This window comes from Callithrix jacchus, chromosome 8, assembly GCF_049354715.1.
Source record: "Callithrix jacchus isolate 240 chromosome 8, calJac240_pri, whole genome shotgun sequence".
NCBI classification, from domain to species: Eukaryota; Metazoa; Chordata; class Mammalia; order Primates; family Cebidae; genus Callithrix; species Callithrix jacchus.
The window spans coordinates 79,552,006-79,567,066 of NC_133509.1; the positions used below are offsets into that span (position 1 = coordinate 79,552,006).

At 36.8% G+C, this 15,061-nt stretch overlaps 1 protein-coding gene across 4 annotated transcripts in view; it reads left to right on the top strand.

Moving 5' to 3' along the window:
* TOGARAM1 (TOG array regulator of axonemal microtubules 1) overlaps nucleotides 1-15,061 on the top strand; it is a 125,206-nt gene that overhangs the window by 37,627 nt on the left and 72,518 nt on the right. For 3 of the 4 annotated variants that reach the window (XM_035260409.3, XM_035260411.3, XM_035260412.3), the window contains exons 2-4: nucleotides 4,238-4,394; nucleotides 10,011-10,145; nucleotides 14,453-14,758. In XM_035260409.3, the coding sequence (XP_035116300.2) occupies nucleotides 4,238-4,394; nucleotides 10,011-10,145; nucleotides 14,453-14,758 (598 nt within the window). The remainder of the gene's footprint in view (nucleotides 1-4,237; nucleotides 4,395-10,010; nucleotides 10,146-14,452; nucleotides 14,759-15,061) is intronic. The other variant, XM_035260410.3, reaches the window with a different exon arrangement.

A 15,061-nucleotide genomic window follows, 5' to 3' on the forward strand; every position in this document is an offset into this window, starting at 1 on the left:
AGAAGATATGTATGGTCTTACATGGAAAAATGTCTCCATATTTACCGTGTGCCAGAGTATCATGTGATCTATTTTTGTTTTTTAAAAAGAGCTTATTGAAGAATGGTTATATATAGAAAAAGACCTGTTAACAGGATTTATCAATAGGATTTCAGTGAGACGGGTCCCAAAGAATAAGTTTATATCTTATTTCTAAGTTTATATTTTTTAAATTTAATTTTTTTGATAACTTTGATATTTTTGTATTTTTTACAAGAAGCAATTATTATTTTTATAACTAAAGTTTATAGCCAGGCATGGTGGTGTGATCCTATAGTCCCACATACTTCGGAAGCTGATATAGGTGAAGCACTTGAGCCCATGAGTCGTAGGCCAGCCTAAGCAACATAGTGAGACCCTGTATCTTAAAAATAATAATAATAATAATAATAATAATAATTGTATAGCACTTATAAGGGGTTTTAACAGCATGGGAATTACTTTTACTATAATGTGAAGTGCAAAAAGCCGAATACAAAGTTTACATATAGTATTTTTTTATTATTATTTTTTTAGAGACAGAGTGTTGCTTTGTTGCCAGGCGGCAGGCTGGAGTGCAGTGGTAATCTTGACTCACTGCAACCTCCACCTCCCAGGTTCAAGCAATTCTCCTGCCTCAGCCTCCCTAGTAGCTGGGACTACAGGCACGTGCCACCAGGCCCAGCTAATTTTTGTATTTTAATAGAGATGGGGTTTCACTGTGTTGGCCTGGATGGTCTCGATTTTTTGACCTCATGATCCGCTCATCTTGGCTTCCCAAAGTGTTGGGATTACAGGCCTGAGCCACCGTGACCGGCATTTTTTTTTTTTTCTGAGTCTTGCTGTCACCAGGCTAGAGTACAGTGGCACGATCTCAACTCACTGCAGCCTCCACCTCCCAGATTTAAGCAATTCCCCTGTCTCAGCCTCCAGAGTAGCTGGGAATACAGGCACCCACCACCATGCCCGGCTAATTTTTTGTATTATAGTCGAGATGGGATTTCACCATGTTGTTCAGGATGGTCTCAATCTCCTGACCTTGTGATCTGCCTGCCTCAGCTTCCCAAAGTGCTGGGATTACAGGCATGACTATTTTTTCTAAAGTGTACATAGGAAAATAATTTGAAAGATGAATACAATGATCTTTACAGAAGGTGACTGTGGTTAGTGGGAATAAACTTGTTTAATGCCAGAAAGAACTGGTAAAAGGTGAACAGTTCAAAAACTGGAGGTCAAGATAAAGTGTAGTACAAGTTCAGTAAAGCCAGGAGTATAGGTGATTTCTGAGAGAATGAGATATTAAAAGGTGTTTTTCTGGCAATTTGCTACCAAAATAAAATTAAAACTATTTTTGAGATGCTTTAATACTCCCTGCCAAAAGCTAAAATAAGATACATTCGGTCAAAGTATTAAACAACAAGAGTAAATTTTTGTAGACTTTTTATGAAAAATATGCAGGGATTCAAATACAAAGGTAATAGGCTGTGTGTAATGGCTCACACCTGTAATCTCAGCACTTTGGGAGGCCAAGATGGGCAGATCACTTGGGCCCAACAGTTTGAGATCAGCCTGGGCAACATGGCAAAAACCGGTCTCTACAAAAAGTACAAAAAATTAGCTGGGCATGGTGGCAAGTGCCTGTAGTCCTAGCTACTTGGGAGGCTGAGGTGGGAAAATTCACCTGAGCTGGGGAAGGTCAGAGCTGCAGTGAGCTGTGATCATGCTACTGCATTCCAGCCCGAGTGACAGACTAAGACCTTATTTTAAAAAATAAAACAGAACAACAACAACAACAACAACAAAAGATTGAAACCGTAAACAACACTATAAAAATTTCAAACCATTATTAATATTAAGTGTGAAACTTTCTTTTTTATATTGATTTCATTTACTATAACTTGAAGGAATTAAATAAATGTTTAGGTATTAATTGCAAAGACTGAAAATTCAGTTCCATATTCCTGAGAGTCATCAGGTGCTTTCAATAGACTGCTTCACATTTTGTAACATTAACTCACAACTCTTTCAAGATTTATGAATTCTATTTTATTTTACTCTGAAAACTTTTTCTTCATTCATTGTTTTGTCCCATCAAAACTTACCGTAATGAAAATCATTTGCTTTTAAGAGAGACCTAAACAGATCTTTTACGTTAATAAAATTGGTATGTCCTATAGTCTGCCTTCAGATGCATAATCTGCTGTAGCAAAACTTAATATCTGCCTGACTTCTCAAGATTTCTGAAAATGCCACATTCACATACACACACATACAAATACATCACCACCCTCATCAACATTACCACCCCCACCAGTTGTTGTATGTATCTGGCCTATATACTAATATCTGTTTGCTAAACAGAAATTAATCACAAAGTAAATCTAACATAAAATGTATCCCTTACTGAGGAATTATTTTTGGATTACTCACTATTTTAGCTGTGTTAATACGTCGTCTTTTTAATATATCTAATCAGAATTTGATTATAATTGGTTTCATTTTTATTCTATTATATCCTTTCAGTACTGACTACTGTATAATCAATCATGGAAGTTAACTAGGTTTTGAGAAAATAAAGTCAATCCTTTTTTATCTGGTCATTCTTCTTACTTTTTTTTTTTTTTTTTTGAGACAGAGTCTCACTGTGTTGCCCAGCCTGGAGTGCAGTGGCATGATCTTGGCTCACTGCCAACTCTGTCTCCCGGATTCAAGCAATTTTTCTGCCTCAGACTCCTGAGTAGCTGGGACCACAGGTGTGCACTACCATGCTTGGCTGATTTTTGTATTTTTACTAGAGACGGGGTTTCACTGTGTTAGCCAGACTGGTCTTGAACCCTTGACCTCAAGTGTTCCACCCACCTTGGCCTCTCAAAGTGCTGGGATTATAGGCATGAGTCACCACACCCAGCTGAGGGCATTCTTTTTTTTGAGACAGGGTCTCAGTCTCTCAGGCTGGAGTGCAGTGGCACAGTCTCAGCTCACTGCAGTCTCTACCTTCTAGGCTCAAGTAATCCTCCTACCTCAGCCTCCCAATTAGTTGGAACCACAGGCACATGCCACCATGCCTGGCTAATTTTTATAGAGACAGGATTTCACTATGTTGCCAAGGCTGGTCTCGAATTCCTGGGCCCAAGGGATCCACCTGCCTCCATCTTCCAAAGTGCTGAGATTACAGGTGTGAGTCACCACACCTGGCCTCATCTGGGCATTCTTAATTTTGTTACTTATCATTTCTGGGTTAATTTTTGAAGGAGGTAATGGGTTTTTCACAAAATTTGATGATGAATAACGTGTACCTGAAGCATAATAGACATATCTTTAATTTTATTGTGCTATTTTGTACTTGGCAAAGTTTACAAAGAAACATACTGACAAGGTTTACAGTTCACCACATGTCTAGATTTGAGTCTGTCTATAAGTTCCAAATAAATACATAGGAAGTATAATGTTCTGTCAATTCATTCAGTTTTTTAAATGTTTTATAGCCATGTTGAATGTCAGGTGATCCAGGACACTTGAGGTCATCATTGGTGAAGAAGAATCATGCTGTCATATAGTTCTTTAACTGATTATATATAACTTTAAAATTGTATTCTGGCACCTTTGTTCCTTAATGATCATCTGGGGTTTATGGGAAAGGACTTGGAAACCATGAAGTACTAGACATATAAAAAGTATTATTTACTGGTTTTAACTAAGAGACCTAGTGTAAGACAGTCTCCTGAAGGGAACTTGACATAGGTTGCCAGGTCATTTACACTGACATCTGGGCTATAGATATGGCTAAAAGTTTGCCTCAGTAAGAACAGTATAGTAGAATGCTTGCTTGTTCAGTGACCTCCAATTAGCACTTATTGTCTAGTACTCAAACAAAAATAGCATAGTTTGAGGGGTTATGCTGCTCAGTCAGATCATTCTGGTTGTCATTTCATCCTTTTTGTCATTTGTATTCTCTCCTTCCTTGTTGCCAGATGTACACTGTAGGATGGTAAGGAACAGTAAAGGGTTGGGGGGAAGTAGTAGAAAAAAAATTAGCATTTCTGTTCTGGAATGAAAAGTACTATTGGTATACCATACTAAATATGGATGTATAATTATATATTTAATAAAGTAAAATTTATTCTAATCTGAATTTCTTAATTGTATCTAGTTATTTTGTCATATTTATTACCAGGTAGAGTTAACACAAATTTGCTAATTTATGATTCTGTTCTTATAGTTCTCAACATACGATTTCATCCCATCTCCAAAATTAAAGCCCTCTCAAGGAAAGCCAGTCAATGATGATTTATGTTTTAGCAGAAAAAGAGTATCAAGAAACTTATTTCATAATAGTCGTGATTTTAACCCAGATTCTCTTCCTGTCTGTCCTGCCGGTAAGTACCAGTTGTTGATGATGGACATACTGAACTAAGTTAGAGACTTCTCTTGACTTCATAGTGCATTCAAGGACTCACAGAACTTTTAACCTAGTAGGCAATTCAGATTCAATAAGTTATTTATTGAAGATCTGATAAGAATGGACACTTACACATTATTATCTCATAAAACCCTGGAGAGTTTCTCATTGAAATTGTTTAAGTATTAATGTAGGGCAATATTTGCTTCATACATCATCTGTATTTATTGAGTATCTTCTATGTGTCAGGTGCTTTTCTAAGTACTGGGGGTCTGCCTAATAGAGCTTGCATTCTGCTTGGGAATGACAGCAGACATTACATAGATACAAGACACAGTAAGTTAGCTGATGATAAATGCTATGAAGGAAAACAAAGCAGAAAGAAGACCTTATTCAGGAAAGAATATTTAAAGCAAACCACTCTATGTATCAGGAGTAAAGAATAAATAATTTCAGGAAGAGGCACAGCACAGAGTAAGAGAGAAGTGTGTGGAACATGTTTGAGAAATATCAAAGAAACTAGTATGTCTGGAATGAATTGAGAAAGGGGAAAATAAGTGGAAAATTAAAGACTAATAGGGGTCCTTATTTAAGGCCTAGTGGACTTATAAGTGAACTTCACCTTTTACTCTGAATGAGGAGCATTTTGAAGAAAGATTTAACATCACTTGTTGCCAGGCTCATTTGGATTTTATTATTAAAATAGATGGAAGGAGAGTGTATTAGTCTGTTCTCACACTGCTATAAAGACATACCGGACACCGGATAGTTTATAAAGAAAAGAGGTTCAATTGGCTCATGGTGCTACGGGCCGTATAGGCTTCTGCTTCTGGGGAAGCCTCAAGAAATTTACAATCATGACATAAGGTGAAGGGGAAAGAAATATGTCTTACATGGTGGGAGCAGGAGGAAGAGAGTAAGGGGGAGGTGCTACACACTTTTAAACAACCAGATCTTGTGAGAACTCTATCATGAGAACAGCTCCAAAAGGGGAAATCTGCCCCCATGATCTAGTCACTTCCCACCAGGCCCCACCTACCTCCAACATTGGGGATTACCAATTCAACATGAGATTCAGGTGGGGGCACAGAGCCAAACTAGATCAGAGAGCAAGATCAAAACAGGAAGACTGATTAAGAATCTGTTGTTGGAACGATCCAAGATGGCCGATCGCTAACATCCCGGGATTGCAGCTCTCAGGGAAGGCGCGGAGAACTAGAGAATGCCACACTTTCAGACAAAGTCTGGTCGCTCACGAAGCAGAAGATCCCCCAGAGGTGGAAACACACGAGTCGCCAGCGCGACTCTCGTGGTCGGTGCAGCGGTTCCGCCAGCACCTCGGCGCTCGGCGCAGAGTAAACGGGACCGGTTCCCCTTCTGACCGAGGTTTGGAGCCCCGGGAAGGCAGAGTCACTTACTAAGGAAACAAGAAGGAAGCCCGACAGGAGAATCCTGGGCAGAAAAGCACCATCAGTTTTAACGCTGCTGCTCTGGCCCTGGGAACTAACAACCTGGACGTCCCCTCAAGAGACCTAATCTGAAAGTTGGTAATTTCAAAGACGACAGGAGGAGAAATTTACAATGACGAGAAGAAACCAGCATAAAAAAGCTGAGAATACTCAAGTCAGAACGCCTCTCCCTCTAAAGATGATCACAGTTCCACATCAACAATGGAACAAGGCTTGATGGAGAACGAGCGCCTCCTGATGACAGAATCAATCTTCAAGGAATGGATAATAACAAACTTCGGTGAGTTAAAAGAACATGTTGTAGCCCAACGTAAAGAAACTAGGAACTTTGAAAAAAGGTTTGATGAAATCCTATTGAGAATAGACAACTTAGAGAGGAGTATGAGTGAATTAATGGAACTGAAGAATACAATACAGGAACTCCGAGAAGTATGCACAGCTTTAAACACTCGAATTGTTCAAGCAGAAGAAGGGATATCAGAGGTCAAAGTCCAACTTAATGAAATAAAACGTGAAGAAAAGATTAGAGAAAAAAGGATAAAAAGGAATGAGCAAAGTCTCCAAGAAATGTGGGACTATGTGAAAAGACCAAATTTACGTTTGATAGGTGTACCTGAATGCGACGGAGAGAATGAATCCAAGCTGGAAAATACCCTTCAGGATATTATTCAGGAAAATTTTCCGAAACTAGCAAAGCAGGTCAACATTCAACCCCAGATAATACAGAGAACACCACAAAGATATTCCTCAAGAAGAGCAACCCCAAGGCACATAATCATTAGATTCACCAGGGTTGAAACGAAGGAGAGGATACTAAGGGCAGCCAGAGAGAAAGGTCAGATTACCCACAAAGGCAAGCCTATCAGACTTACAGCAGATCTCTCGGCAGAAACTCTACAGGCCAGAAGAGAGTGGGGGCCAATATTCAACATCCTCAAAGAACAGAACCTTCAGCCCAGAATTTCATATCCAGCCAAACTAAGCTTCACAACTGAAGGAAAAATAAAATCTTTTATGAACAAGCAAGAACTCAGAGATTTTATTACCACCAGGCCTGCTTTTTACAAGAGCTTCTGAAAGAAGCATTACACACAGAAAGAAACAACCAGTATTAGCCTTTCTAAAAATACACCAAAAAGTAAAGAGCACCAACATAAAGAAGAATTTACACCAACAAATGGATAAAACAGCCAGTCAACATCAAATGGCAGTAACCCTAAATTTAAATTGACTGAATTCCCAATCAAAAGACACAGCCAAAACCCAACGGCATGTTACATCCAGACCTGTTTCACATGCAAGGATACACAAAGACTCAAAACAAAGGGATGGAGAAAGATTTACCAACCAAATGGAGAGCAAAAATAAATAATAAATAAATAAAAAGCAGGAGTTGCAATTCTTGTATTGGATAAAATAGATTTTAAAGCAACGACGATTTAGTGGTAAAAGGATCAATGCAACAACAAGAGCTAACGATCCTAACACCCAGATAGGAGACTTAGATTCAATGAGACAGAAAATTAATAAGGATATCAAGGACTCAAACTCAGATCCAGAACAAGTAAACTTAATAAATATTTATAGAGCTCTCCACTTCAAATACACAAAATATACATTCTTGTCAATACCACATCACACCTACCCATAAGTTTAAATGAAACATTGATTGGCCATTATTAATACCCAATTTTTTTCAAAATAAAGCAATATTTCCATTTACTCTCCCTCTTTCTCTTCCTCTTTCTTCATCTCCTTTACTTATTTTTTTTTTCTTTCCTTCTCTCAAAAAAAAAGAAATCAACTTGTAAACCTCTAGATCCAGGTCGGCAATGTCTCTTTCATTGCTTGATTTCCTTTCTTCCCTTCCCTCCCTCCCTCCCTCCCTCCCTTCCCGCTTCCTCCCTTCCTTCCTCCCTACCGTCCTTATTCCCTTCCTTCATGCCTTCCTCCCCCCCCAAAAAAAAAAAAAAAAAAAAAAAAGAATCTGTTGTTGTCATCATGGCTAGAGTTAATGGAGGCTTTAACCAGGATAGCAAGAATGTAGTAAGAAGTGATTAGATTCTAATTATATGTCAAAGGTAAAGTTGATATAATTTGCTGGTAGATTGGGTATAGAGTGAGAAAGAAGTGTCAAGAATGCCATAAGGATTTTTGGTCAGAGCAACTGAAAACATTTAATTGACTAAGTATTATAGAAAGTAAATATTATGGCACTTCAGAGGAAATGGTCAATGTCATTGACTGTAATCTTTTAGAAGAAAAAGGAGAGTGTAGGAAGGAACTGCCTTTGTGGATATTCAATATACTAAATGACCAGATCATTTAGAAAGAGGTTGAGGCCGGGTGCTGTGGCTCATGCCTGTAATCCTCGCACTTTGGGAGGCTGAGGTGGGTGGATCACCTGAGGTCAGGAGTTCGAGACAAGCCTGACCAACATGGTGAAACCCTGTCTCTACTAAAAATTTATAAAAAATTAGCCAGGCATGGTGGCACACACCTCTAATCGGGGGCTGAGGCAGGAGAATCGCTTGAACCTGGGAAGTGGAGGTTGTTGTAAGCTGAGATCAAGCCATTATACTCCAGCCTGGGCTACAAGAGTGAGACTCTGTCTCAAAAAAAAAAAAAAAAAAGGAGGTTGAGCTTGAGTTCTAAATAATCATTTAGGATTTCAAGATATAGCACCCAGGTAATTAGAAAAATTGTAGTGTTTTGACAAAGCGATACCCCTTAGAAGGGAAAATGATTTAGAAGGTAAAGATTTGACTATGTTATAGATTTAAAAATTTATTTAACACCTAAATGATAACAGTTTTCAAAATGTGTTGGCTATGAGTTGAGATATATTATTCAGTAAATGTTGTTCTCTAGAAGAATTTATAGACCTTTATGCAGTGAAATTCTGAAGTATTTTCATACAAAAATGAAATGTTATAATGACTGCATAGTTTATTTTATTGTTTAATAGAGAAGGAGAAATACAAGAATAATCCCAGTTAGGTTTATAGCATTTTTAATTTTGATTTTTATTTATCTGTACCATTGAGAAGCTCATTTTCTAGTTGTACAGATTTTAAATACCTGGAGAATAAGATGATATACAATCTAATGCTTGATGGGATGATATGAATTACAAATATTATAAGAATTCAAGAGAGGAAGACATAAGTATTGAAGTGGTTTCAGAAAACTTCAGTAAAAGGTTGAGCTTGACTTTAAAGAAGGGAGGGGCTGGGCGCTGTGGCTCACGCCTGTAATCTCGGCACTTTGTGGGGCTGAGGCAGGCAGATCACCTGAGATCAGGAGTTTAAGACCAGCCTTGGTTAGCTGAGGCAGGAGGATCACCTGAGCCCAGGGAGGTCAAGGCTGCATTGACAAGGTCCAGCCTCGGTGACAAGAATGAGACCCTGTCTTAAAAGAAAAGGCATCCAGGACATGAAAGGTAAAGAGGCTTGATATGACAGGGAGAGAATGTTTTTTTAAATTATACAATTTTGGAACTACAAAGGATAGGCTCATTTAATAGAGGAATAAACTAAACGCCGGAGGAGTCATTATCACCTTTTTTTCTTTAGATTTATTCACCTTCCCAGGAATAACCTCAGTCAGACACAGACGGGGAAACAGGAAGCATGCCTGGATAAGCTTAGAATCTACATGAATAGTGCAAAGTATATTAGGGAAGAAAATAAAAGAGGTTGCAGTGGTTGCAGTGAGCCGAGATCCCACCACTGCACAAAAAAAGTAAAAGAAAAGAGTTTGGTGATAGGGCTTTTTGGGTAGTACATGTAATGCAAATACTGGAAAGAAGGAAAGCCCAGGTGTGGAGAAACATTCCATGGTGAGAAAAAGGAGAGTATAGGAAGAAATTGCCTTTGCGGATATTCTTCAATACACCTCTCTTTTTCCTGTTCTTTGCTAGTCTTTCTTCTTTCCTTTAACTGCTTCCACTAATCCAATTTGCTAATGTCAAAACCTTTATCCCTTTCTTGCTTGCCTAGCTCATTGCACTTATACACTTCTATCTTTCCACCCAAATTACTCCAACATTTATGAAATAAGATGTGTTCATGAAATAAAGTTAACTTTTGCTTTCATGTTTTCTCCCCTCCTTTTTTCAAAAGATACTACTGGGACTCATCAAACAAGTCTTTCTGGGAAATGTGCACAACTTGGGTTTTCACAAATATGTGGTAAAACTGGCAGTGTGGATTCTGACTTACAGTTCTTAGGGACAACTAGCAGTCATCAAGATAAAGGTAAAAGTTTCAAGTTTACTTGGAAACAAATGATTTATAAATATTATTTGGGGATTCCAACACTAACTTACATAATATTTTGTATAATCATACTCATCACAAAAAAGAAAAGGATTTTGTTATATTTTTAATAACATTTTTTATAATTGTTACCCTAAAGTATTAGGTTTCATAATCTTCATATAAATGTGATTGATTAAAATTAGAGTTTAGATACTCATGGTGGAGATGAGTATTGCATTTGCTTTCATATATTCATAATAGTGGTACATATTTGTGGGTTACATATTTGTGGTGATACATTTTGGGGTATCAAAGGTACCTATTACATTTGATATATAATAGGTAATGATCAAATCAGGGTATTTGGGATATGCATCACCTGAAACATTTGTCATTTCTTTGTGTTGGGAACATTAAAAATCTACTCCTTTAGTTATTTTGAAATACGTAATAACTTATTGTTAACTATAGTCACTCTATTATGCTATACTGAGCACTAGATCTTATTCCTTCTAATTTTATTTTATTCTATTTATTTATTTATTTTAATTTATTTTGCGATAGAGTCTTCCTCTGTCGCCCAGGCTGGAGTGCAGTGGCAGGATCTCAGCTCACTGCAACCTCCACCTCCTGGGTTCAAGCAATTCTTCTGCTGTCTCAGCCTCCCAAGTAGGTGGGAATATAGGTGCACGCCACCACACCCTGGCTACTTTTTGTATTTCTAGTAGAAACAGGGTTTCACCATATTTACCAGGCTGGTCTCAAACTCCTGACCTCAGGTCATCCACCTGCCTCAGCCTCCCCAAACACTGGGATTACAGATGTGAGTCACTGCCCGCAGTGTCTAATTTTATGTTTGTACACATTAACCATCTTCTCTTCATTACCCACTTCTCACTGCCCTTGCCAGCCTCTGGAAACCATCATTATTCTCTCTACCTCCATTTTTTTTGTGTTTTGGCTCCCACATAGGAGTGAGAACACGAAATATTTGTCTTTCTGTGCCTGACTTATTTCAGTTAAGATAATGTCCTCCATTTTTATCTAGGTTGTTGCAAATGACAGGATTTCATTCTTTCTATGGCTCAACAGTACTCCATTGTGTATATGTACCATATTTTCTTTATCCGTTTCTTCTGCTGATGGACACTTAGGTTGATTCCATATCTTGGCTTTGTGAATAGTGCTGCAATAAACAAGAAAGTGCAAATACCTCTTTGATATACTGATTTCCTTCTTTCAGATATACGCCCAGCAGTGGAATTGCTGGATCATATGGTAGTTGTATTTTTAGTTTTTTGAGAAAGGGTGTTGCTCTGTGGCCTAGGCTGGAGGGCAGTGGCATGCGTGATCATGGTTCACTGCAGCCTTGACCTCCCGGGCTCAAGTGATTCTCCCACCTCAGTTTCCCAAGTCGCTGAGACTACAGGTATGCACAACTGTGTCTGGTTAATTTTTAATTTTTTTGCAGAATTGAGGTTCCACTATGTTGCCCAGGCTAGTCTCCATCTCCTGGGCTCACGCAATCCTGCCTCAGCCTCCCAGAGGGCTGGGATTACAGGTACGAGCCACCATGCTCAGCACATTTTTAGTTTTTTGAGGAACTTCCTTACTATTCTCCATAATGGCTGTACTAATTTACCCTCCCACGACCAGTGTACAAGCATTCCTTTTTGTCACCATCCTTGCCACCATTTGTTATTTTTTATCTGTTTGATAAAATCTATTTAATTGGAGTGACATGATACCTCATTGTGGTTTTGATTTGCACTAGACTTCTACCTTTCACCATATACATATATCAAATCAAAATGTATTGAAGACTTAAATATAATACCTGAAGTTATAAAACTGCTAGAAGAAAACATTAGTGAAATGCTTCATAACATTGGTCTGGACAAAGGTTTCTTGAGTAAGACGTCAAAAGCACAGGCGACCAAAGCCAAAATGAACAAATGGGATCACAATAAGCTAAAAAGCTTCTGCATGGCAAAGGAAACAATCAGCAAAGTGGAGCTGCAGCTTACAGAACTGGAAAAAATGTTTGCAAACTATTCCACTGATGAGGGATTAATAACCAGAATATATAAGGAACTCAAACAACTCAATAGTAAAGAACCAAAATGGGCAAAAGATCTGAATAGACATTTCTCGAAAGAAGACATAGAAATGTCTAACAGGTATATGATAAAATGCTCAACATCACTAATCATCAGAGAGATGAGTATTTTAATACCAAGTCATTGAAAATAACATCCATTAAAGAGTGTTGTGTTAGCAGATGACAATGATTATCCATGCAGTTTTAAATTTTAAGGCTATGTAGAATGTATTATGTCTCTTGTTAGGAACCATAACTTACTAAAAGTGATTCCTTCATGTAAGACATAAGATACAGAAGAAAAGGAAGGATTTGAGGCTGGTTGTCAGCCAGGAATTTGGGGATTGAAGGTGTTCTTAAATTTCTTGCTATTTAATAGCTTCAACAATTATTAGATAGAGGTAGGATCAAATTAAATATTTCTTTAGGTATTTTAAATTTTATTATATGTCCTTCACTAAAATTTTTTCTAGTGATAGGGATATAATTCTCTATTTGTTACAAAAAATAATGATCATTTGAAATTACTAAAGAGGATTGAGTATATATTGCACTAATATTTTAACTACCCTTTTCTTCCCTCACCCCAAAGACCCACATAACCCCTTAAAGTTATTCTTTGTGGTATTATCTACACTACAATAAAAGAATCCATCTTTTTTAATAATGTGGCTGTTTCCTAAATTCTTGAATATCTTTGGGATTCCTAATTGGTATAATCAAAGATAGCTTGATGTGCCACTTAACCTGTTCCTGTTAGGCTATCCCTGAATGATTCCATTGCCTTTGAGGATTATCCACTCTTAGTGTTTAATCATATCTGCCTAGTGGCTCTGGTTTTCTTTAATCTATTGTAATAGCTATTAGAGAAACTGGTATAAAGGGATATCATGTTTTTCTAAACCTAATAGAATTTAACTTTAATACTTGGTTATACATTAAAATTCCATCAGGACCACTACCATCTCAACTAATACTCCCCTTGTGATCTCTGAAAGACCTGTGGTATGGATGACAAACAATATGGATGTTTGCATCCTAATTTACATGTTGTAGTGATCCACACCAAGTGTTGGAAATTTTGGTGTATGTTGTATTGCATTGTTTTTAAATATATGCATAATAAGATAGGATGTTTGATTTCTTCATACAAAAAAAAAGAAATATTTTAAAATCTTTAGGAATACATGAGACACTCATTAAGCACCAGAACCTGTTAATAGAACACTGTAATTGAAATGAGGAAACTGAAAGTTTTAATTCTTTATGTATATCTATAACTAAGTCTCCTATAGTGTCTCTACCCAGATGAGATTTTGGTATGAGTAGAGGTTTTAACCATGTCAGTTATGAATTAAAAATAAAGCATATAATATATACAGTTGTTTAAGTCTTCAGAAGAATGTTTGCTTTGTTAATATACATAAGCTAGGTATTTTGTCATGGAAAACCTTTTTAAAAATATTAAAGGAAAATTTAAGGGAACCCCTAAAAGATTACAAATAGACTTTTTATATTAGTTGAAGAATAATAAGATCAATAAGAGACAAAAAAGAAGTAATAAAAAAGCAATAAACAGAAAGCATAAAACAAGAGGGTAAAATTAAAATTAAATATATGAATAGTTCCCACAATATAAATTGCCAGAACTTACAACTTAAATGACAGAGGTGATCAGGTCTTATTTTTTATTTTTTCATTGAAGTGATTTTTTTAAGAGTATTACCTAAAATACATCAAAATAGATTGAGAGAAAGTAAAGCATGGAAAAGATACACTAGGCAAATATTCAGAGAAAAGCAAATAGAAACATGTTGATGATAGGGAAAATGTGCACATCAAAATTAGAAACATTTTTAATTTTAAAGAGGGTCATTGTAATGAGAAAAAGAATAATTCACTGAAAAGATGAGACTTTTTGACATATAAGTATAGATATATGCATTTATATATGTATGCAATTTAGTAAAATTACAAGGGGAAAATTAATTATAAAAGTAGAAAATTTTAATGGAATAAAGAAGTTTTGAATTAGAAGACACAGAATATTTGAATAACACAAATTAGTTCCTTACCTCAAACATACAAAAATATAAATACCAATTGGGATGAAAACTTGAATGGGAAAAGCAAAAAGCAAAACACTTTAAGCTTTTAGAACTGTGTATACATAAATAACATATCATCTTTTGTTTTATTACAGTGTATGCTAGCCTCAGTTTTGGCAGTAAGACACAGCAAACATTTGGTAGTCAAACTGACTGTACGTCCTCAAACGGGCAAAATCTAAGTCCAGGAGCCTACATCCTTCCATCCTATCCTCTCTCATCACCTCGAACTAGTCCAAAGCACACATCTCCTCTTAGTATATCTCCAAAGAAGTCTCAAGATAATTCGGTTAATTTCTCAAATTCCTGGCCTCTTAAAAGCTTTGAAGGACTATCAAAGCCAAGTCCACAGAAGAAGCTTGTCAGCCAGAAATCGTCTGATCCTACAGGTAGAAATGAAGGTAAAAGTCAGTATTTTGTTCAAATTTATTTGTATTTGAATTAGTACTTTGAAGTTAATGCATAGGGTTGTTAGATCTTTAAAAGCTAGTAAATTACATTTTATCTGTCTGAATTTAGGAAATATTTAGGAAAATACTTAGTGGTGTGTTAAATAGATCAAATGTATAACATTCAATTGAAATTCTCATTTCTTACATTACCACTTCAAAATCCTTTTTGAAACCAGGAAAATAATAATGCTTCTTTTTTTGGAACTAGAGAGGGAGTCTTACTATATTGACCAGGCTGTTCTTGAACTCCTA